Source organism: Hemiscyllium ocellatum, chromosome 2 (assembly GCF_020745735.1).
Source record: "Hemiscyllium ocellatum isolate sHemOce1 chromosome 2, sHemOce1.pat.X.cur, whole genome shotgun sequence".
Lineage (NCBI taxonomy): Eukaryota > Metazoa > Chordata > Chondrichthyes > Orectolobiformes > Hemiscylliidae > Hemiscyllium > Hemiscyllium ocellatum.
Genome location: NC_083402.1, coordinates 122,761,461 through 122,787,277, shown reverse-complemented (window position 1 = coordinate 122,787,277; position 25,817 = coordinate 122,761,461). Strand labels below are relative to the sequence as shown.

The 25,817-nt window shown below is 38.9% G+C and overlaps 1 protein-coding gene across 7 annotated transcripts in view; it reads left to right on the top strand.

Annotated features, from left to right (window-relative positions):
- LOC132824894 (phosphatidylinositol 4-phosphate 5-kinase type-1 beta-like) overlaps nucleotides 1–25,817 on the top strand; it is a 142,367-nt gene that overhangs the window by 111,504 nt on the left and 5,046 nt on the right. For 6 of the 7 annotated variants that reach the window (XM_060839757.1, XM_060839741.1, XM_060839749.1 and 3 more), the window contains exons 10-15: nucleotides 691–739; nucleotides 2,364–2,448; nucleotides 4,049–4,207; nucleotides 7,816–7,960; nucleotides 15,634–15,751; nucleotides 16,606–16,770. In XM_060839757.1, coding sequence (XP_060695740.1) covers nucleotides 691–739; nucleotides 2,364–2,448; nucleotides 4,049–4,207; nucleotides 7,816–7,960; nucleotides 15,634–15,751; nucleotides 16,606–16,755 — 706 coding nt within the window. In that variant the 3' untranslated portion in view covers nucleotides 16,756–16,770. Of the gene's footprint in view, nucleotides 1–690; nucleotides 740–2,363; nucleotides 2,449–4,048; nucleotides 4,208–7,815; nucleotides 7,961–15,633; nucleotides 15,752–16,605; nucleotides 16,771–25,817 lie in introns of those variants that run through there. The other variant, XM_060839793.1, reaches the window with a different exon arrangement.

Below are 25,817 nucleotides of genomic sequence, written 5' to 3'. Positions count from 1 at the left end.
TTTTATGTAATTATGTTCAGTATGGTTTCCTTTGTTTATGAGGCCGCATGGTGGCTCAGTAGTTAGCACTGCTACCTCACAGCACCAGGGAACCAGGTTCAATTCCCGCCTTGGGCAACTGCCTGTTTGGAATTTGCGCATTCTCACCGTGTCTGTATGGGTTTTGTCCAGGTGCTCTGGTTTCCTCCTACAGTCCAAAGATGTACAGGTTAGGTGAATTGGCCATGCTAAATTGCCTGTAATGTTAGGTGCATTAGTTAGGGGAATGGGTCTGGGTGGGTTGCTCTTCGGAGGGTCGTGTGGGCTTGTTGGGTCGAAGGGCCTGTTTCCACATTGTCGGTAATCTAAAAAAATCTTGTCTAAAAAAAGATACTTACCACTCACCTCGTTCGGATAATCAAGGTTATTCAATATATTGCTGGAGCCAGAGAAATTGAATTTTCGATGTGTAGCTAGTATGTTATCCCAACAGTGTTTAATAATAAACTGAGCTCAAAACAGACTGTGGTTGGAAATTGGCTGTTCCACCCCTTAGATTTCTTTATTTCTCATCTGGTGCATAAGAAATCACTTTTGTAAATGTCATTTAGCAGAGATGGAATACACTTCCAATTTACAGGTTCAAAACAAACTGTAATCGCAATTAATTTCTGCTTTCAAATACTTAACTAATTTACTTCTCCCCATAAGGTTCATTAAGAAGCTGGAACACTCTTGGAAAGCACTCGTCTATGATGGAGTATGTTTGTGTTTAATTTATTTTTATGACTAAAGTAACATTAAATGAAAAGATGTAATTACTTAACAGCAGTAGCTAAGGGAAAGTGGCCCTCAAGGGAATAAAAACGTTGAAGAAAACACTCTGTATTTTCATTCTGTAATTTAGTATTGAATAGTAAGCAGATGAAAGCAATAATTTGATAAACATCTATAAATGTGCCACATTTCTTCTTGCATTATCTAGAATGTAAAGCACGTTCCAGCTCATTTGGTCTATACTGCATGTGACCCTCCTCTCACCCCTATTTCATCTCTCCTATCAACATATTTCCTTTCTCACTTGTATTTATCTTAATGCTTGCTTCTGTCTCCTCAACCACTCCCTGTTGTCATAAGTTCCACACACACATTATTTTTTGGGTTTTTAAAAAAAAAGTTTTTGAATTTGTGATTGGATTCATTATTAACTCTTTACACTTATAATCTTTAAGCAATACTCTGCCTTGCTTGAGAGGGACATGCTGTGAGGTGAAATGTAATAATGCACTTTCTTGCTCTTTTTAATTCATATAGGCTTAATGTGCTCAAAATACATTCTGTGATTTGTTTACATTATTGTTTTCCAATTTAAAATAAACAGGTCATATCTATGGTAAAAATAGCCCTTTTCAAACGTTATACAAATTTGGAACATTGCATTCCGATGTTCCAAGTACATAGCTATGACTTCAGTGAAGGTTGTGCATCTTTTTAGTAAAGGTAAATTGAATATGGATTGTTTTGGTATGAGTTGGTATCACAAAGGTTGTAACCTAATAAATTGTTTCTAGAATTTTGAGCTGTCTCCACAATTCAACTGATGCAGATTGAGATTCAGAAACAGGAGAGGGATTAGTTCCGAACAATGATCATGATTCTGCTGTGTAAGGAGAAATATTTTCTTGAGCTATGACTGGCTGAGATTGGAAGATTGTTGGCATTGTAATAGCTGACAGCCAGTGCATAAGAGTGACTAATAGATATAATCTGTTTCAGAATATCATTAAAGCAATTCATCATGCCGTGTTGCTCAGCTATGTATTGCTTGGCACTGTGTTAGGCACTAAAGTCTAACAATCTAGTTGTGAAGGTTCATTGCCAAGATATATTGACACACACAATGCCAGAGAGGATGAGGGCAAGCTTTCAGATTATCTTCCCCTATTCCAGGTTTTTATCATGATAGCATCTTGTGAAGTATGAGGGAAAGTGGACAGGCAGGTTCTGCCTTGGTGGTACAACTTGTTTTATAGCTGTCAACCGACAAATTCAGTTGGCTTTAACGAAAGGCTGGTGCTGGCACTGAGCAGGCTGTGTAATAAATTAAAAACAGAAAAGACTGCGGATGCTGCAAATCAGAAATCATGTAATAAATTACTTATTCTGAGGAGAAAGGAGGGAAAATTGCACGATGAGGCAGAGTGTCCTTGTGGTGCTGTATACATTTGCAAACAGTAGAGGATGTCAAGAAAAATGGTGCTGAGCAAAATCTACTGGAGCACCGATGCAATCACTTTCTTTGACTGCCAAGCCTTTTCAGGGGCAATTCTACAATACTTTGGAGAGACATGGCTCATACATAATTCTCTTTTTTCTTGCCGTAGGACTCAGTTTCAGTCCATAGACCGGGATTCTATGCTGACCGCTTTTTAAAGTTTATGAGTAGTCGAGTATTTAAGAAGACCCTGTGTGAGTACCGATGAATATTTGATGGTTCGTTGCAATCTGTCTTGTTTAAATATGTTGATAGCTACTGACTTTATTTCTCTGCTTTCTGAGAGTTTATTTCAACAGAGGCCATTTGTCCCATCGTGCTTGCACTGGCTATTCAAATAAGCATCATTTCTTTGTGCCAATCTCCTGCTTTTACATCAAAACCTTGCATTTCATTTTTATATAAATAATTGACCAATGCCCTCTTGAATGCCTCAGTTGAAACTGCCTCCACCAGACGTCCCGGCGGTGCATTCCATATCTTAACTACATGCTGAATTTTATTTTCCGTATTAACCTTGCTGCTTTTGCAAATCACTTGCTCTGTGCCAGCTCATTTTTGTTCCTTTTACAAGCGGGAGCAGTTTCTCCTTTTCTACTCATGATTTGGTAACCTCTAACAGATTTGCACTAAGCCTTTATCTGTGCAAGGAGAACAGTTCCAACATCTGTAATCTATCCTACCTATCAACCCAACAAGAAAGGTGAGCAATCACTTGTGGATGTGGTGTATAGGCCCACGAACCAATGTTGCAGGACAGTGTATACCAGAATAAATAAATGGGATGTGAGCGAAGAGTAATCATGGAGGACTTTGTATTGTACATGTAATTTGGGGAATTCTGATTGACAAAGTTAGCCTGAAAATCAATTCAGTTATTCAAGATAACTTCTTAGAGCAGTATTTTCTAGAGCCAACTAGGGAGTAGACTGTTTTAGACAAGGTGTTTAGTTAGGCAGGATTAATCAATAACCTCAAAATAAGGGGCCTGTAGACAACCTTGACAGTAATGTGCTCAAATTACACATTCAGTTTGCAAGTGATTTGTTTGAGACTAGTTTTTTAAACAAAAACAAAGATAATTATAAGGGTTTGACTGTCGAGTTGACTAAAATGAGCAATTCGGTTAAAATGTGATACAGTAGGCATGCAGTGGCAGACTTGTAAGGAGATATTAAATAACTCTCAGCAAAGATTTGTCCCAGTGAAAGGAGAGGCCCGAAGAATGTTGAGTGATCCATGGCTAGGTAAGAAATTTAAGGATAGCATCAATTTGAAAGAAACACTATGCAAATCTCTGAATGAAGTGGTAGGTCAGAAAATTGAACAGGTTGTGAAAAGAAGAAAAACTGTCTCAAAAATGTTGCAGAAGGAATTAGAATATGAGAGAGCTGCCTAGAAATATGAAAATAAATGGTGAGAATTTCTACAAGTCTTTAAATAAGAAAAGGCAAGCTAATGTTAACTCAGTTGGCTGGATGGCTGGTTTGCAATGAAGAATGATGCCAACACTGAGGTTCCTATGAAGGACTGTCCCTCTCAGCCTTTCCCCTCACCTCACAGGGTATGGTGACTCTCCAGTTAAACCATCACCACTCTCTGTCTAGTTGAGAGAGCAGCCCTGTGGTCAGATAGAAACAAAGCAAACTTTACCTTTGCCTTTCTCAACAAATGACAGTAGTGAGAATTGCTGTCTGTCCTTCAAGAATGCAACACGTTCAATGCTGCCTAATTAAGTGTGTGCTTCAAGTTGTCTTTCAAGTGAGATCCAATAGTTTTTTTTTACTAACACAGCATTGCGGCCGTCTCCCTCGAAGAAGGCTCGTAATTCCATTCCAGCTATAAAATACATAGGACAAGAAGTTTCATCCTCTGGAACAATGCAGGATACAACTGAGGGAAAGAATGAGCTGCTATCTGGAACCAGGAGCTATTTTAGTCTTGATGGAGAAGGTAATGCATGGAACTTCATTTGTCTTTAGTGAGAGCTTAATTGATCTGGAGTTAATACAGCCTCTCTTATTCCCCAACCCCCAATATTAAATGGCAAAAGTTAATTGTTTAATCATCCACACAATAAGAATGTAGATCCTGAAACTGTTTTTGAGGGACCATTGAAAGCTTAGTTTTAAAAATATTCTTTAAGTTATTTAATCAAAGTTTTCTTTGTTAATTTAATCATTGTGTATCAATGGATTTGTCCCACTTTCAGCAGTCCTGTCTGAAATCAGTCATTTTAATGCCTCTTTTGGATTTTCAGTCAACTGTTTTCTTTCTTTGAAAGGAAGGCATTCTAGGATGTGTCAAGTTTGCAAATAGTGTGCCTGTAAACATTTTCCGTTTGAACACTAGCTTGTAATGGAGCTGCTTGTCAAAGATCTCCATGACGTGAGGGTGAGAGCAGACACCGTACATGCGTATGGGTGTGTATCCATTGACTTTGGACTTGAATAGGTTGGGATGTTGTTTTGTAATAATGAATCTAACTTTCCAAGAAGTGCAATTGAACAGTGAATTTAAAAACAAGCCTGTCCCATGTTGTTTCATATTGAACCTTTTACAATTGGAAAGAAAATGTAGCCCTGTAATTCTGATTAGTCCCACTCTTTCCTAGAAACCCTCCAAATTTTTCCTTAATTTTTACCTAATTCACTTTGGAAAGTTATTTTTAAATACTTCCACCACCCTTTCAGTCATCACATTCCAGATTGCAAACTCCTGCAGAATTCCTTCCATTCCCCCTATCCGACACCACCTGATTATGCCCCTCACTGATTAGCTTTTGATCCATAACCCCTGGTTACTCACCCTCCTACAACAGGAAACAACTTCTCTGCATCTGTTCAGTTAAAATGGAGGTGGCATAATGGCTCAGTGGTGAGCACTGTTGCCTTATGATACCAACAACCCGGATTCCAGCTCTGAGTGTCTGTGAAGTCTGCATGTTCTCCCTGTGCTCCCTGCATCTGCATTGTAGGGATTCGATGATTCTATATAAATGTCATAATGATTTTGAACAAGTTCCCTTCTCCAAGGAACTGTTCACACAAATCTTTTCTCTATCACCCTTCCTGAAGAGTGATTCACAGAATCAGATACAATACTGCAGCTGCGGCTCAACGAGTGTTTAGTTTGACCTTTTTCACAAAATCAGCTCAGAAACCCTACATTGTGGATGCAGGCCGTTCAGCTGATCAAGACCACACTGTACCCTCTGAAAAGCATCCCACTCCTACTCTACTCCTGTAACCCTGCATTTCCCATGGCCAATTCATCTCGCTGGACACTATTGGCAATTTATCATGGCCATTCCATCTAATCTGCACATCTTTGGACTGGGAGGAAACCCACGCAGCCATATGGAGAATGTGTAAACTCCACACAGACAGTCACCCAAGGGTAGAATCGAACCCAGGTCTCTGGTACTGTGAGGCAGAGTGCTAACCACTGAGCCACCGTGCCTTTCACTTTTCTGTGAATGAAGTGACACACCTTTAAAGGGGTGCAGGAACCTTTTGTGTCAGTTTGAGAAAACTGTTAAAAAGCACATGGGATCTTGGGCTTTATAATTAGAGGCAATGAGTCCAAAAGTGAAGAGGCTACAGTAAACTTGATTAAGTATTTATTAGGTTCCATGTGGAGCATTATGCTTAGTTTTGGACCCCACACTCTTTAAGGAAGATGTTAAGCCATTGGAGAAATGACAGAAAATATTTATTGTCATGGTACCCAGGACTACATGGTGACATCTGTTTTTAATGGAGTGACTAAAGAGTTTGGGATTTTTTGTATTACAACAGAGAACGGGGAAGAGGAAATTTGATTGAAATTTTCAAAATCAAGAGAAGTTTGGAGAGAGTGAATATAGCAAGGCTATTTCTGGATTAGTGGCGCTGGAAGAGCACAGCAGTTCAGGCAGCATCTGAGAAGCAGTAAAACAACGTTTCGGGCAAAAGCCCTTCATCAGGAATATAGGCAGAGTGCCTGAAGGATGGAGAGATAAATGAGAGGAGGGTGGGGTTGTGGAGAAAGCATATAGTACAATAGGAAAGGATGAAGGTGATAGGTCAGGGAGGAGAATGGAGTGGAGGATAAATGAGAGGAGGGTTTTTACCTATAGCAAAGCTATGCCCATTAATGCAAGGATTGAGAACCAGAGGACAGTGATTGAAGGTAATGTTGCAAAAGATCCAGTGGTGATATGAGGAAAAATTATTTAATCAATTGGTTAGTATATGAATACACTGCCTGAGATGGTGGTGGAAGCAGATCCAATCATTGTTTTAAAAAGGAATTGGATAGGCACTTGCAGGGCAACAGGGGATGACTGGGGAAGTGAGATTAGCTGAGTTGCACAGAGCCATTGTGCATTCCTTAGAAGACCTTAAGTGAATTTGATAAATGTGTTTAAAATCAGGAGAGGTCTGGACAGAGGATATAGAGAGCAACAATTCCCCTTGTCAGAAAGTGGAAGAACTAAACAAATAACCAGAGGTGACATGAGGGAAAAACATTTTTATGCAGTCCATAATCAGGATAGGGAATGTAATTTTGACCCACACTATCCTATTGTTCTCCTTCATTCGTATAAGCTTCAAATTTGCTCACATAGTATTATAATGGTTGTAGAACAGGCCAGATCTTCAAAGTGGTGGCAATGATGAGCAGTTGGTTGCTGGAAAGATTTTCTGCCAATTTGATGATGTTTCATATTTCTTCCAGGATCTTCCAATCCCTATTGGCAAAGAAGTGTACAGGGCAGCAACCCTAAGTTTCTGGGAAAGTGAAGTAGAAGTGGGGAAAGGAAAGGAACATAGATCCCTTTTAGATAATTTGATACATTAGATACTTTGAGATTCTGAAGGTAGGTTTTAAATGTTGTGACTAGTTTTGGGGGAGGTAGGGATTAGGTAGGCAGATAGGTGGGTAGTTGGGTCAGGGAATGTAGTCAGGTGGGCAGGTGGTGTTAGGTTTGTCAGGTAATAGCCATTTTGGGTGGGCAGCTTAGATCATCGGGTTGTGTTGGGACAGGAGGCAGTAGGGAGGTGGTCAAGGGAAGCTATTTGAATGATAGATTGGCGATGATCTGATCAGATTGACATATAGGGTTGAATGGGATTGTAGGTCTGGAGGGGAATGCTATGATGGGTCAGGATGTGGTATTTTGGTAGGCAGTCAGTGGTCAGGTTGGGATAATGAGTAGAGAGGTGGTCAGGCAGGGCTATCTTAAAGGAGGAGAGGGTGAAGCGCAGAGCTGAAGATTTTAGTGGCTAAAGATGGAGTTAGGGAAGTTGGGTGTACGCCAGGCACCAGAGTCAGGATCACGGAGATATTAAACAACTGTACGGGCTGAAAGAGGCTGCAGAGGTAGGGACCATTCAGAGGAAACTCGGGACATGTGGGTGTGTCAAATGGAGCACCAGAAGTGAGGAGGAACTCACTTAAGTAAGCAGGGCCTTATTTAAATCATTTTAATTAATTCAAGAGCAGGTTAATTGGATACTTAATAGTCGTAACATTTTGAAATTCTTAACGTAGACCTTTTGTTTTCATCATGGCAGCAATAGGATATCGTAGGCGACCGGACCTGCTCCCCAGCACTACATCGTTATATGAAGCAGCCTCCTTAGCAACAACCCTTTCCTCAACGTCCTTATTTCTGAATGAACAGACACCATCTGAAGGAACTGCAAACTCTTCACACAAGTACGAATCCCGTAACTTTGTATAGTATCCTTGCTGTTGAATATTGTATTCTAATTTGGCACATTACAATCTGTTGAATTTCCAAATGTTGCATTGATATCAAACCCTCCAATGTCAGGTTTAAAAACTTTTCCAATAGTGTGTCTGTGCAAATTTTAATAGACAGTTTAATATGAGCTCTGGTATTGTGGCAGATGTTGAATATTTTATATGCTTTGAAGCACTAAATTGATCTGAAATGTTTTAAGGTTTGTGATTGACATTTTGACATATTCTTCCCTCTTGCTAATTAAGGAATAGAAACCGATCATTACCTTTTATTGTGTAATCAGTTTCCATCACCATTCCTCACTCTTGAGATTGAGTCTGATGATAGTAGTGAAATTTAAATTGTATTTCATTATTCTGGAAACTTCACTTATTGGTATCATGTGCTGCCTTGTTCCATTTGAGAGCGAATTTGAAAATAATTGCCCATGTTAACTCTATCAACAAGAACTTTGCAGGATTTACTTTTTGGATTGTTAACAATACTTCTTTTCCCTTCCTCTCCAATATTTCAGGTTCATTTTGGTAACAGCCTGTATTGTGTGCCTTGTGGCTTTTTTTCTTTATAGTTTAATTTGGCATACTGGCAAATGTTACCAGAGTAACACATGAAATGCCACGTGATGTTGTGAACAATACTGAAACTGCTGGGGAGCTTAATTTTGTTAGGCTGTTCATAGGTGGAGTGCACAATTATAATCTCTCAATCACACATCATGTGAACACACATTTCTGTAAACTTGTCAAAGTTTTTGTTTTTTTCTCAAAAGATATATAGCTCGCACCCCTACCATCTACTAACCAGGTTCTGCATGGTGATATTACAGGGAACATGTTGCAAAAGTTAAAATAGATCTCTTCAACTTTGATATCAAGTACTAAAGTCTCTTTGGGTGATTTAACTTTGTTCTTTCACTTCTGAAATGTAATTTTGAATATAGCATATGCTGATGGATTTGCAGCACTATCTATTATGGTTATCTGAAGTCTAACCACTGCACAACAGTGCCCTTAATTCACAATTTAATTACACTCACTTTGAAGATCTTAAGGTTTGGTGTGGGATATATAAAGTCACAGAGGTATAATCAGTATTATTCATCTCAGGTTGTGAGATAACACAAAGGAGGCCCTCGATGCTGTGTGTAAAGTGTTACAAGTGTTTAAATTGGCATGGAGTTGACTTCAGTCTGGGCCCTAATCACAGTAATAAACAATATGCCTACAACCCAAAGAATTGAGCACACATTGTAATAAGAAACCGAGTGATGGACAAAAAGACCAGGACCAAGAACAAACTAGCCCACTCTGAAATGCTGATGACCTTCAATCTGAAATCAGTCCCAATCCTGGGATAAATCCTTCATATTCTGGTTTAAGACTTTGAGAAGACATGAGTAAGCTGGGAACTCATTTGTATAAAAAAAATCATCATGATCATGGCAGCAAGGCAGATGAAGGAGGTGGTCACTTAAACTCCAGAGAGCAGGTGGAAGTGGATATCGTCCAAATGTTTCCTTCCCTGTGCATCATTGTCCTGGATCTGCAAGCTAGTGGTTTCTGTGTGAAAACCTACAGCATTAAACATGCAATTAAAGACAATTTTTAACAAATGTAAGCAATATGCATAGGCAGTGTTACTTGGTGACTGGAAATGTTATCTATTTTCAATTCATTTTACACTCACCAAGAAAGACCAAGGCACTTGCAATTCTAATATGATATGAAGAACGAAATGTGCAGATCACAAAGGATTGATTTTGATAGAAGGTTGAAGAGGAAGCTATAAAGACCTAAATATAATGGAAGATTAAGAATTTTGCTGACTAGCAATGAACACATTTTACCCACAGTTAAGCTTTCTCTTCTGACTCCATTAGGGCTTTGTGTCCAGTCAGTTGCTGGATTTGATTCATATAGGTACCATATGAGCAGACAGAGGAAGATGCTAGTACATCTCAAATATATCATCTATGTGAATGACTGTTTTTCACAGATGTTCATATCTGTTTGAAAACTGAAGTTCCATTCTGTTTTGAAGTATTTGTAACTTTTTGTCTGATGATAAAGTATTGTTTTAAAATTGGTCATGTTCTCAGGACAACGATGTTTTAATTAAAAGCCACATAAATTGGATCCAAGGCTTTTGTCCTACTTCTATATATATCAGTACAAGCAAGTTAATACAAAATTGTTTTGCTTTATCTTTGGTGGTGAGAGTGGGTGTGTGGGTGTGTGTGTGTGTGTGTGTGGTGGGGGGGGGGGGGGCAGGGAAGCTCCGTGTCTAGATTAAGTCCATGCAACAGACTCCCAAACATAACTTTCAGTTTAAGTTGACCAGAACAATTTGGCAAATGCAGCTGATGATGGATTTTGGTTTAAGGTTAGAGTGAAGCTGTTGATGCTCACCATTAGTTAGGGGTAAATGGAAAGCAAATTCTAGTATCCAATATGTGCACTTTAATGCATAATAAAGGATGTTGTAGTCCGAGTCCTGTTGACTCTCCAATAGACTCCAATAGGTGTCACAGAGTGAAGTTAATGTACTTACCCACTGATTTATCAGGTAAACACATTGGAGAAAGTTAGTGAGAGCAGGAAGAGACTATTTCGCCCCTCCAGCCTGTTGCACTATTCACTGAGAATATGGTTGATTTGTGACCTAACTCCGGATGTCCACCTCTGTCTCTATCCTTGATAAAATTATTTAATAAAAATCTACCAATTTTGATATTAAAGTTAACAATTGATCTAGTATCAGCATAAATTACAAAAAGTGATTTCCAAAATTATAACTTCCTTTGTGTGTCGTGGTCTATCATAAGTTGCCTCTTGATAGGTTCAGCTCTCTATTTCAGATACTCATCTTAAACTCCCCCAAAAAAGCAGAAGCAATTTCTCTTTATCTACATTGTATTACTGCTCATATCTTGAAACAAAGCACGGGTAGCATGGTGACTCAGTGGTTAGCACTGTTGCCTCACAGCCACATGGATCTTGGTTCAACTCCAGCCTTGGGTGACTGTATGGGGTTTGCACATTCTCCTGTGTCCGCATCCAGAAATGTGCATGGTAGGTGGATTGGTCATGCTAAATTGCCCTGTAGAGTCCAGCGATGTGCATACTAGGTGGTTCAGCGATGGGTTACAGCGCTGTTTGGAGAGTCAAAGCAGATTCTGGGCCAAGTGGCCTCTTTCTGCACTGTAGGGATTCTATGATTCCAACAAACAGTACAATTTTTAATAACTAGTGTTTACTTACTAATTTTGTTACAGTCTATACAAACTCAAATGGGCCAGTTCTCAATGTAGAGCTCAAAGAAGTGATATTCTTTGCTTGGAATAGTACAAAACACATTTACAACTCAAACAAAGGAGAATTTGTTTCTTGTAATCTTATAGTGGATTTTAGAGGATTTTGTTCATATTGCAACATTGGTACTTTCAAGAACAACCAATCTTTGAGCATAAAGTGGTGCATTGCTGACCAGGCAATTAGAAAGACAGTCATGAGGACAGTTCTCTCCCCAGTGTGAATATGTTCTATTTTTCTAATTGTGACTTTAATTGGTGGACACAGAAATGACCAGTTGGGGTAAGTGGTGAGAAGGGATACTGAATTGATTCAAGATGTCAATAACGTGCACGCAATAATATTATTTTCACTCACACTGTTTGCTTTACACAGATGGATACAGGAAACATTCAAAATTGCTGGGTAGTGATAATGCAGCACTTAATACCATTGCTGAATCTTTTTTTTTCCTGCTGATAATAAGGCCTTTTTAGCCAAAGGTTTGGTTTCTTGTTTGCTTTATCCCCTCATGTTGTGGTTGTGTCAAGGTGGATTTTTAACTCTAAATTTCCCCTGCAGCACCTCTGATTTTTATGAAGGCAGAAAAGACTTTCATTTATATAGCGCCTATTACTGATCAGGATTTTCTTTTTCATTACTGAAAATGTGTTGCTGGAAAAGTGCAGCAGCTTAGGCAGCATCCAAGGAGCAAGAGAGTCGATGTTTCAGGCATGAGCCCTTCTTCAGGAGGGCTTCTTTTTCATTAACCAAGGTCAATACCTCATTCACTGCTAAACAACTCTTCTCCAGTCTTGCCAAGATCTAAGTAGCAGGAAAATGTCTCCTGTATTTCTAATTAAAATATACAGGGTATGTGTTCACACTTCTGCTGTGGAATAATAGCAGTCAGAATTCCCAAAGTCAGTTTATTGAAGTAAAGATATGTGTCCCAGTGCTAAAATTGTCACAATTGGAGCATCAGCCAGTTGGAAAGTTCAGGGGTGATGAGCAACTAAAGTATTAATGTAAACATTGCTGGCAAGGCCAGTATCTATTACCATTCCCAATACAAATCGAATGGCTTGCAAGCCATTACAAGAGTGCAGTTAGGAGTTGATCACACTGCTTTGGCTCTGGAGTCACTAGGACAAACAGGGCCTTGACCAATCAGAGTTAACTTGCCTACTTTAAACTTCAGACAAATCTTGGCAATTGACTGTTAGTCGTCATCTAACTGGTACACTGTTTGTGGCAGTCCCTCTACAAATCGTTATCTACTTCCCAGCAATCTGCACATTTATACAATATAAATATTTTCCTTACTTTGGTATCTCTTGTGACTTGTCTTGATGAGTAAGATGAAAAGCTCCATGACCCTCACAGCGCCAGGGTCCTGGGTTCAATTCTAGCCTTATGCGACTGTCTGTGTAGAGTTTGTGCATTCTCTCCGTGTCTGCATGGGTTTCTTCCAGCTGCTCTGGTTTCCTCCCACAGTCCAAAGATATGCAGATCAGGTGAATTGGCCATGCTAAATTACCCACAGTGTTAGGTGCATTAGTCAGAGGGAAATGGGTCTGGGTGGTTACTCTTCAGAGGGTCAGTGTGGACTTGTCGGGCCGAAGGGCCTGTGTCCACACTGTATGGAATCTAATCTGAAAATTGTTTTAAAATAATTTTTATCCTTTGAGAAAGTACTGTCATGTTTTATTCTTCTAAATAGATGGTTCTTCTTCAAGGTATAAGTATTGTATTAAGTGCTTTAATCAGTTCTTACTTTAGGAGTTTACTGATTGTGGCTTATCTGAGGGAAAATTGAACATTGTTTTCTGGAGGTTTCTGCCTTTGTTGTGAATTCATCTATGTTCTGAAAATCTGAACTCTTTTCATTTAAAAGATCAGCTGAGAAATGTGGTAACTTAGTACACTGACAACCTCCTTACAAATTCATATACTGGGGTATTTCTGTAGAATCTGTGTATCTTTCAAAAAGGCGCAGTTTATCTTTTACATATGAATACAGTAACTTCTTTACAAGATTTAGTCCTCAAATGGATTCAATCATTCGACCCCCCCCATCTCCATCTGCACTTTTCCACTCTTGTTACATTTACTAGCCGAGAGTAACTCCTTTCCAATTTGCGGTTCTTTATTGTTTCTATTTGCTCATGACTTCCAATTACACACACAAATTGGCATTAATTTGGTACTGACACCAAAGAGAAATTCCCAATGTTTGTTTCGAAGGCAGCTGCTGCAGTGATATAAAGGAACAACTGTTGGGTCTCAGCATTCTCTCTCTTTCTTGGAGTGAGTCATTTAAATGTAGCGTTTAGGACTCCTCCATTCAGTTATGAGAGAAAGAAGACTAGTTTAGAACAAAATCTTGTGTTCCCAAGCTATTCACAGCTTTTCAAAAACGATCGGAGGCTTCCCAAAATGAGTAAATGATGCAATTTTGGTTTTGTGATCCTTTTGAATTAATTTGAAGTTTGAAAGGGCTACTGTGCAATTCCTGTGTTAGTCGTACAGAAGTGGAAGGGAGCATCCGTTGATATGAAAAGTCCCTAGCCAGGTGAAATTTGTAGGGAGAATGTGGTGAAGAAAGCCACCCTCATTGAATTCAATTCTACAGTCACTCGTGATACAATTTGTAGAACACCAGTTTCCATAGCAACGCACCCAATAATTTTTTAAAAAGCACGCAGCCAGTCGTTTTACATCAAATGCCTCCATCTAGTGTTAGCAAATCTGTGTGGAATTAGCAGGATTTACAATAGTTAGGCAAAAAAGTAGATATACTTTTCAGTGCAATTGTTAGATCAGTTATGATATAGATGCTGTAAAACGTTCATGTGAACACAGAAACACGGAAGACTATATCATTGAGAAGGTTTATAAGATCACCTGATTACTTGGAATAGTTTTTTAAAAATGCAGACACCATTGTCTTACTGCAGCACAAAACTGCTCTCTCATTAAAGCAGGACAATGAGTTGGTGGTTTAATATAAGGGTCACCACGCCTTATGCAAGGGGAGAGGTTGAGGAAGAGGGACCTGAATTGAACTTGTGCTTTTGGAGTCGGCGTATCACAGCCACTCAACAACTTGAGATAATACAGACAAAGACCTGACCAAGATAAAATTGGTATTTACCATATTCCATCAAGAGTTAATGTCATAGACATGAAAAGAGTACAATATTGAGAAACCATTCTTCTAGACCCAACTGCAACAGATTAGAGGAGGAAGTCCTGTTTATTCATTGAAAATCTATTAGATCTGAGCCTGAGTGCAAGGATGGCAGGGGAGGGATTATATGAGACAGCTACATGGAGGTAATGTCATTGGACAAGTAATCCAGAAGGCCAGGTTACTGCAGGCCGGGTTAAAATCCCACTGTGGCAGCTGATGCAATTTGAACTCAATTAAGTGGGGAACTGAAAGCTAGCCTCAGTGATGGTAACTATGAAATTATCATTGACTGTCATATCAACCCACTGGTTACATTGGGGGATGCAATGCCTAGTGTTATTACCGCTGGACTATTAATCCAGAAACTTGATTAATTTTCTTGTGCTGGGTTTAAATCCCACCATGGCAGATGATGGAATTGGAATTCAATAAAGAATCTGGAATTAAGTATCTAAGGATGACCATGAAACCATTGTCGAAGAAAATCCATCTGGATCACTAATTCCCTTTAAGGGAAGGAAATCTGCCATCCTTACACAGTCTGGCCTACAAGTGACTCCTGATACCTAAAAATGTGGTTGATTCTTAAGTGCCTTCTGGGCAATAAATGCTGACCTCAGTGAAGCCTTTCTCCTGTGAATATGTTGCTCCAGCCCCACAGTAATGAGGACAAACAATCCTGGAAATCTCATCAGTTCAGGCAGCATCCGTGCAGAGAGAGCAAGCTCATATTTTGGGTCTAGGATAACTCTTCATCCAAGCTCTCATTAGCTTATTGTCCCTCCACAGATGCTGCCTGACCCACTGTCATTTCCAGCATCTGCAGTAATTTGGTCCCACAATATCAGTTGATTCTTAACTACCCTCTAAAATGGCCTATCAAGCCACTGGGTTTGAATGACAATTGGGATGGGTAACAAATGTAGCCTTGTTGGTGACGTGCTAACCCCACCAACAATAAGAAAAATATGAAATGCAGTGCCTCCCTGTTGCAAGCTAATATTGATCATTCAACATCAAAATTAGCTGCTTTATATATTATGAAGAATGTAATACTGGGTGCCAAACTATATGTCAACATTTTACCAGCTAATAGCAAACTATCTTTATTAATTCTTTGTTAAAATTGTAATTTCAGGGAGGGTAACCCGACTAGTTCCACTGTTACTTTGGAAGACAGCGCAATCTGTTTAACATTGGAGCAAAGTACATTAGACATAGAAAATGATGATGATTCTGAATTTGACATTCACTTGGTAAGTACCTATTCACAGGTATGTCCTGGACATGAGGAACATGGGACTTCTTTACTGTTGCTCTACCTTAATTGCACAAATCTCAAATGCAATACCTCCAAGCCAGCAATTGTTAAAGAATTACTTTATCTTTTGTAATTCAGTTTGGTAATTGGCATGTTCACAAATCCATTCTTCATGGGATTCATCACTTACTCAGATGATATTTATGGACAAAATATTAATTGAGGTAAACGACATGTGCAGCTTTTATTTTCCTCCTGTACTGAACCTGAATAACTTAACTATAAAAAGTGAACTAAAATATATCCGGATTAGTTTGAGAAGTTTTCTTTTTGTTCCTAAATTTGTTTTATTTCACTGCCAAATTGACCATTTTGGATTTGTGCCAATGTTGGCACTAAACACTGTCTACTTCTGCCCCAGTACAGCCTGACCCACTTTTCCAGGCAGGTGGCAAATTAGAATAAACCACTTAGAAATTATTGGAACACTGATGAATTATTTTAGCTTAATTTGACTCCTGTGAGCAAATAGATAAAAGGCAAAGGATGTTCATTGATGGAGAAGTGATTTTTCACAGTAATGGGGGTGGGGGGAGGGAGATAAAGTCACTTGTAATTAGATGCAATGTCAAAAGTTTTTTTTGAAAAGTGCACAATTATGAAAAATTCGCAATGAGTTTATGTGCAAGGGAGAATTTTATGGCAGATGTGGATTTGTTTGATTTCATGTAATTTTGTGTTGGAAATTTTGTACCATTTAATGGGGGTGTCCGTTTGGAAGGCTCGGCAGTTTTAAATTAACTTTGATTTACAGTTTTACTTTACTTTGCAAAATTACTTTTTATTCAGAACATAGCAGAATGCAGCATCAAGTACCAAGTGAAGACTAGAAAGAAAACAACTGCTTGTCATTGTCCTATGAAGAGTTCAAGCCAGTCATATTTATCTCCAATCAGATTAAAAGAAAATTACATGAGTACAAACAAAGAAGGAACTTGAGTTTACATAGCCTCTTTCACAATCTTAGAATGTTCCAAAGTGCTCTTGACGTATAACTGTTCTCGAAAGGACTGAGAAGCAATGAGATAATGACCATATAGTCTGTTTCAGTGATATTGTTGGAGAACTGGGAATTGGTCAGAATTCCAGGGAGAATTTCCTTTTCAGTTTTAAATAATGCTCTAAAATATTTTAATACCCACCTGAAAGGAAAATACAGTTTAAAATCCCATCCAAAAATAGCATCTCCATTACATTAGTCATTATTAGTTTATATGGAAATCAGTATTATCTAATTTAACTAACTGGTCTTTTCAGCATATTTCTAAGAGTACACAAAAAGTGCACGTAATTGTTGATGCAAAGATATTTCATTTTTTTTAGGGTATGGTTTTATAAAAAAAAGTGCATTGTGAATAAAAGTGTTTTTTGATCATTTAGTTGTTTGGTGAATGAGATAGCAAATTGATATACACAATTCTGTACTCACTATACATGTCTGTAAATGGCAATCTTCAATCAGAATGGAAGGCTATGCTGTAGTCACCCCCAACACCAATAACATACAAAATTTCCACACCTCAGATACCGTTGAATCCAGGATTTCAAGATGTTAACATAAATGGGTAGAGTTAATAGACTTCCCCTGTTCAGGATTGAAAAATATATCAGTCCTGAAAGTCTGACTTACAAAGTACAGGATGTAAGTTTGCTCGCTGAGCTGGAAGGTTCATTTTTAGACATTTTGTCACCATACTGGGTAACATCAGTTAGCCTCCAGTGAAGTGCTGGTGTTATCCCCCACTTTCTATTTATGTGTTTAGGTTAGTGATGTCATTTCCTGGATAATCTTTTGCTAAAAATTCTGTGTCTTATGATCAATGAAGCCCCGCAACCACCTGATGAAGGAACAGCGCTCTGAAAGCTAGCGTTTCCAAATAAACCTGTTGGACTATAACCTGGTGTTGTGTGATTTTTAACTATATCTCCTTAGGGAGTTGTGACCATGACAAAGATCAGATGTGTTAAATGTGAATTGACATTTTGTAGAATTGTTATGTCCCTTGTTACATTGGAATCTCACACGGTGTCCACATTCAAAGGGGTGAGTGGCCACTATTAGAAGTGCATCACATTCAAGATATGCTTTTCTTGAAAGATAATAGATGAAGAATACCTCAGAAAATATTCAGAAACTTTTTCTCCTTTTCTGCATGAAAAATCTATGCAATTGAAAGGAATCTAATCCAAAATTGCATGAAACTATTCCCTCTGCAACTTCTTGATTTTCTTTAAATCTAGGAGAAAACACACACGTTAAATTAGCTTTTTGTGTTGAATCTAAATTAATTGCAAGCATGTAAATTCTAATGATTATATCTGTGCATGCTTTTTTGCAGCCTAATATCTTGCATATAAGTACGTCATGCATTTTTTTATGTCCTGTAAATATAGGAGGACAATTCAAACATGCATAAGACTTCCTTGGATTTTTTTACTGAAACTTCAAGCCAGAAAGTAAGGGACTGACTTGTAAACTGGTGAGAGTTAGAATTTGGATTGTATGATTTCCCCCATCGTGTTTTCCTTTTTTATTTGTTATTTCAGCTTATTCAGAATTTAATTATTGATTTTATTCTCCTTTTGTTATGGCAGATACAAAAAGCCTTCATTTTGCCACTTAGAAAGAAAGGGTTGCATTGTAGGAAATGCGCAAGTCAATTTTCACCAATGAAGCACCCACAAACAGCAGTGTGATAATGACAAGTTCGTGTCTTTTGAGAGTGTAAATATTCGCATCCTTGTTCTTAATAAAGGCATTGAGTCTAATTCTACCCATGGAAGTTTTACATCCAGCAAAGAGAACAGACTGGGTTTCTGATTAATGCCCCCAACCAAAAGTACTGCACTGGGTATTCCCACCTAATGTGGGGGACTTAAACCAACTACCAATGAAGTTTGTGGTTTTTAACCTTTATTGATGCAAGGGACTCTCTCAAAAATTGGCACAGTCCTGGCAACTGTTTATCCTAATTTATAAAAGACCACTTCAACAATTCAAAGGAAAACCAACGGTTAAAGGAGGTTTTTATTATTGTTTTATTATTATTATGAGAACACAAACTAGCATAATGTTTAAAAAAAGATCAGAAATATAATGAAAAACTGTTGGTGGGAACTCACTGGAAAGTCTTGGAAGATCCATAAACTTGGGTTTAAACACCTAATGAAAGAAAAAGTGACAAAAATGTAAAATTCAGAATGTTCAGATGCCTCAGATTGTTTTAGCAGGTGTGGCAGTTTAAACATACCACCTCTTTATTACAATACCAGGATATATCACAACTGCTGTCAGATCGAAACCTGGTACTGTAAACAGTCATCCTGAAGGTTATTGCAGAAATTAATGTTCAAAAGCTTAGCATATTCATGCAAAATCTTACTCTTCCTTTATTTTAAATGGAGTAGAGAATCTCCAATCTCTGTAGAGAAGAGATTGATACAGATACCCTCAAGTAATTTAGTCCCATTTTCCTGCACTTGGCAGAGATCACTCTTAAACCCTTCCTATTCATATACCCATCCGAATCATTTTAAATGCTCTAATTGTACCAGCCTCCACTACTTCCTCTGGCAGCTCATTCCATACACGCACCACCCTCTGTGTGAAAATTTTGTCTGTTAGGTCCCTTGTATATCTTTTCCCTCTCACCCTAAACCAATGACCTCTAGTTACTCTAGCCTGGGGAAAAGATCTTGACTATTCACCCTACCCATGCCCCTCATGATTTTATGAACCTCTATCAGGTTGCCCCTCAGCCTCTGATGATCCAGGGAAAATAGCCCCAGCCTATTCAGCCACTCCCTATTACTCAAACCCGCCAATCCTGACAGCATCCTTGTAAATCTTCTGTGAACCCTTTCAAGTTTCACCACAACCTTCCAACTGCAGGGATACCAGAACTGAAAACAGAACTTCATTAGTGGCCTAACCAATGTCCTGTACATCTGCAACATGACCTCCCAACTCCTATATGCAATGCACTGACCAATAAAGGCAAGTGTAACAAACACCTTCACTATTCTATCTATCTGTGATTCTACCTTCCAAGAACAAGAACCTGCACCCCAAGGTCTCCTTGTTGAGCAACACCCCCCAGGACCTTACCATTAATTGTATAAGCCCTGCCATGATTTGCCATTCCAAAATGCAGTGCCTCACATTTATCTAAATTAAACTGCATCTGCCATTCCTCAGCCCATTGGTCCACCTTATCAAGGTCCTGTTGTACTCTGAGGTAACCTCCATCGCTGTCCACTACATCTCCAATTTTGGTGTCCTCTGCAAACTTACTAACCATTCCTCCTATATTCTCATCCAAAACATTTAAATGACAAAGCATAATGGACTCAACACCAATCCTTATGGTACACAGCTGGTCTCAGGCCTCCAGTCAAAAAAGAACAATCCTCCCACCACACTTTGTATCTTACATTCAAGTTAATTTTGTATCAAGATGGCTATCTCCCCCTGTTTTCCATGTTATCTAACCTTGAAAAATATAAAATGCAGAACCTTGTTAAATGCCTTACTGAAACCCAAATAGACAATGCCCATTACTTAACTTTCAGCAATCTTCTTTGTCACTTCAAAAAATACAATCAAGTTAGTGAGACACTAGTTCTCTATGAACAAACCATATTGACTACCCTTGATCAGTCCTAATCTTTCCAAATACATGGAAATCCTATCCCTCAAAATCTCCTCCAACAACTTACCCATCACTGATGTCAGGCTCAATGGTCCATAGTTCGCTGGCATTTCCTTATTACCTTTCTTAAATAATGGCACCCTCAGGTATTCTGGTACCTCACCCATGGCTATTGATGATACAATTCCCAAGGGTAGGGGAATCCAAAACTGGAGGGCACAGGTTTTAGGTGAGAGGGAAGAGATTTAAAAGGGACCTAAGGGACAACCTTTTCTCAGTGGTGTGTGAATGGATTGAACTGCTATTTAAAAGGCATCTGGATGTGTATATGAATGGGAAGTGTTTTAGGATATGAGCTAAATGCTGGCAAATGAGACAAGATTAATTTAGGATATCTGGTCAGCATAGATGAGTTGGACTGAAGGATCTGTTTCTGTGCTGTATATCTCTCAGACTCTATGACTCTAAATATCTCAGCAAGGGGGTCAGCAATCACTTCCCAACTTCTCTCAAAGTTTTGGGAGACACCTGATCAGGTATGGGGGATTTATCCACCTTTTTGCATTTCAAGACAACCACCATCACCACCTCTGTAATATGGACACATTGAGATATCACTTTGTTTCTCCAAGTTCTTTATCTTCCATATTCTTCAAAGTTAATCCTGACTCAAAATACTTGTTTAGTATCTCACCGTCTGTGCTTCCACAAATAGACAGCCTTGTTAATTTTTAAGAGGACCTATTCTCTCCCTAGTTACTCTTTTGCCCTTAAAGTGCATTTGTAGAATCTCTTTAGATACTCCTTAATCTTATTTGTGAAAGCTACCTCCTGTCCCTTTTTTTGCCATCTTCATTTCCCAACAGTATAATCCAACTGCCCTTTTACTCTGAGGGAATCACTCAATCCCAGCTGTCTATAATTGCCATGTGTTTCCTTTTTCTTGAGCAGACCCTCAATTTCTGTAGTCATCCAGCATTCTCTACAACTACCAGCCTTTCCCTTCATGCTAATAAGAACATACTGCCTCTGGACTCCCTCTTGCCAGCCATCCCTTTACCTACAAATAGTCTCCCCCAATCAACTTTTGAAAGTTCTTGCCTAAATAGAAATGTTGACCAATTTTGAGAGGCGAATGGGGGTAAACTGTTTCAACTGGTAGATGGCTCTGTAACTGGAAGACAACCCAAGCGGAAAATCAGAAATCTTTCTGCATGTTAAAATGGTATAGGCTCAAATAAGAGTTTTTAAAAATTCACTCATGGGATGTGGGCATCACCGGGTGGCCAGCATTTAGTATGTCGTCTTAGTTGTCCTTGACGTGGTGGTGAACTACCATTTTGTACCACTCAAATGGATGTGCTGTAGGTAGACCCAGAATTCTGAGTTTGGCCCAGCAGCAGTGAAGGAACAGCATTATACTTACAAGTCAGGATGGCAAATAGCTTGGAGGGGAACTTGCAGGTAGTGATGTTCCCACGTATCTGCTATCCTTAGCATAGTCAAACAGGATGGAATCAGATATTTCGGTCCAACCAGTCCATGCTGACTATGTTCCCAATTAACTAGTCCCACCTGCCTGTACCTCCAAGTCTTTTTTATTTATGTACATATCCAAATGTCTTTTAAATGTTGTAACTGTACTTACATTCACCACTTTTTCTGGAAATTCATTCCATACACACTACTCTCTGTTTAAAAGGGTTGTCTTTCATATCCTTTTTACATCTGTCCTTTTGGTTGGAAGAGATGCTGGGTTTGGGAGGTGCTGTCTAAGGAGGTTTGGTAAATTTCTACAGCACATCTTGTAGATAGCGCCACAGCTGCTATTGAGCATCAGTGTGGAGGGAGTGGATTTGGTGCCATTCAAGTGGGTTGCTTTGTCCTGGATAGTGTCAAGCATCTTGAATGTGGTTGGAGCTTGTGGTAGGCAAGTGGAGACTACTCTATCCCAGTCCTGACTTGTGCCTTGTTGATGATGGACAGGCTTTGGGGAATCAGGAGGTCAGTATTCCTAGCCTGTGATGTGTTCATATAGCCACTGTGTTTATGTAGTGAGTCCAGTTGAGTTTTTGGGGTCAATGATAACCCATTGATAGTGGTGGATCATGGGGGATTCAGTGATGGTCACACCATTGAAATGTGAAGTGGTGGCAGCTAGGTTCTCTTATTGGGGATGGTCCTTTCCTTACATTTTTGTGGCGTGAATGTTACTTGCAACTTCTCAGCCCAAGCCTGATACTATCCAGATCTTGTTGCATTTGAACATGGTCTGCATCAGTATCTGAGGAGTTGCAGATGGTTCTGAACATTGTGCAAAAAGCCATGAATATGTCTTAGCTAGCATTACCAAGAGGCTATCAATAAAAGAACACAAGTTTATTTTCAGAAAAGAAGCATGTAATTTATTGAACTATAGGAAAATTATTTGGAATGATCTCATTGCAAAAAAACAGTAAAATTCATTCCCCACCCCCAGGCCGTTTTCTATTATGTTACTGTTTTACAGAGATGCAATGACCTAGCAGTATTATCGCTAGACTATTAATCTAGAATCTGAGGTAATTTTCTGGGGACCTTGGTTTAAATCCTGCCATGGCAGATGGTGGAATTTGAATTCAAATAAAAATCTAGAAAAAAATGATGATCATGAAACCATTGCCGATAGTTGGGAAAAACCTTTCTAGTTCATTAATGTACTTTAGGGAAGGAAATTTATTACCTTTACCTGGTCTGGCCTAGATTCACAGCAATGTGGTTGCCTCTTACCTGTCCTCTGAGCAATAAGGCACAGGCAATAAACGCAGGCCCAGCCAGTGATGCCCACGTCCCCAGAATGAATTTTGTTTTGTTCTCTGATCATTTTTTGTGCTAGTTACTGAGTTTGGTATGACCTCTACTGTATTTATTGTTTATTCAAATCTCTCATTTATGTGATTGTTACCAGATCCCTCCCCACCTTGCTTGTTTAAACTAGTTAGTAAGAGAATGGCAATTCCATTTAGTATAAGAATTGATATGCAGTAAGTTAATTACTTGGGTAATTTTTTTAATGAGTGTACACTATGTGGAATCATACCTCTGGTTAGATGCAATACAAACTGGCTTTGAGTCCATTTCGTTAGGTACTTTTGCTGATGGCTATTTATCTGGTGTGAGCTGCCAGAGACTTTGCTGTCTAAATTCGTTGTATGGCATTTGGATTTGTGCTGCAGCAAGGTGAGATCTTTTTACACGCTCAGGCGCCCAGTGGAGCTTCCAACATGAAACAAGGATCAGTGCTCACAGTGGCTGTTCTCTGGAGATTATAATTTTTTTGGAGAAACTTAACTTCTTTTAAATGTGCTGTGGTACAGTGATTGGGCAATTGGATTTATGGGCGAAAGTTATAGGCTTGCGTGTAGCTGTAAAGTCACTCCTTTATTGAGTGTTGGCATAGCATTCCAGTGTTGTGCTGCAGAGATTGTATGGTGAAAATTAGCATGGTTTAAAATATTGAAATCTACCTGGTATTTCGGATACTACTGTCATAAATTTGGCAGGGAAGTGTTGATCCTCCTTTATTATAGAAGATAAAGTAATTTGAATGTCTGTTGATCTTCCATGATTTGAGTATCCCATATACCTCTCCACCATCATGCTGTATAGTGATGTTAGAAACATGGCAATAACTTTGTACAAAGCAAGATTTTGCAAACAGCAATTAGATCATTCTTGCCTCAATTATCTTAAGTGATTTTAGGAATAAATATTAGCCAAGTCGCTGGGAACGTGGACCCTGCTGTTCTTTGAAATGGAGGTCAGTTCCACCTGAAAGGACGGACGAGCTTAGTTTAATGTCTAATCTGAAAGATGGCACCTCCAACAGCTGTGCATTCCTTCACTCCTGCACTCTTTTGGAATACTAAGTGCAGTTCTGGTCTCCCTGCTATAGGAAGGGTGTTGTGAAACTTGAAAGGGTTCAGAAAAAAATTACAAAGATGTTGGCCATGTTGAAGGGTTTGAGTTATAGGGAGAGGCTAAATAGACTAGGCCTATTTTCCCTGAAGTGTCGGAGGCTAAGGGGTGACCTTAAATGTTTATAAAATCATGAAGGGTATAGATAGATTGAATGACTAAGGTATTTTCTCCAGGGTAGCAGAGGGCATAGGTTTAGAGTAAGAGAGGAAAGATTTAAAAAGGAGCTAATGGGCAAATTTTTCACACAGAAGGTCTTGTGTGTATGGAGTGAGCTGCCAGAGGAAGTGGTGGAAACTGGTACAATTACAACATTTTAAAAGGCATCTGGATGGATACATGAATAGGAAGCATTTAGAGGGATATGGGTCAAGTGCTGGTAAATGGGACTAGATTAATTTTGGATATCTGATTGGTGTGGACAAGTTGGACCGAAGTCTGTTTCCATGCTGTACATCTCTATGACTCTAAATGTTGCCCTGGATTCTGTTTTTAAGTCTCTTTCAAGTGTGACTGAAGTGGCCTGCTATAAATATTCTAAAAGCACTACTCCTGCATTACTAATCTTTTGTGTTCATACTTGCAGAGAAATGATACAAGAAAAATATAGAATGAAATTTATCATTGTGCAGCTGCTGTTTGAAGGCAGCAAAGTAAATTAAAATTCCAACCAATGACAGTCATAAGAATAAAGACTGAAAATGGCCCTTGTCACATGTATATGTTGCAACATGAGATGCTTTAAAGTTTTGCGTTTAGATATCATGAGTCTCTGAGTATGTTCATAAATTGAATGCTTTTGTGTGAAAAGCTAAAACCAAGGACTCTATTAGGAACCTGAGTAGGAGAGCTTAGAGTGTGATGGGAAAAATTTATTGACATTTGTTGAATCTGGAGGATTCATGAATTATTGAGTCTTCCTTTCAAAGATATAATGAGTCACCGTCAACTAACTTTTGTTCTCTTTACTCACAAGCTGAAAAGGCAGCTATCTTTGGAGATGATTTAATAATTCAATAATACTACGGAGTTCATATATCTTGTGTGCGCTTAATATTTCCCAGACAATAAAGATGAAAAGCTTTTGAAGAGTCATGCTGGCCTCAAAACACTAACTCTTCCCCTCTATGTTGCCAGACATGCTGAGTCTCTCCAGCATTGTTTGTTTAAGATGAGTTAATTGGAAGGGCCGACACATAATTGTCTTAATGCAATAGCTGAAACTGAAGACCACTGCCGTAAACCGTCTTAAGTTACCTTTGATACTGGTGCATTTTACTAAAGTCCCTATGTAAGAGCAAATTACATTTAGAGCCATATTTCTTTTGATAGTCGTCACAATATTGCTTTTGTTATGCAGTGGAAAATACTAGCATGGTATACCATCATAAA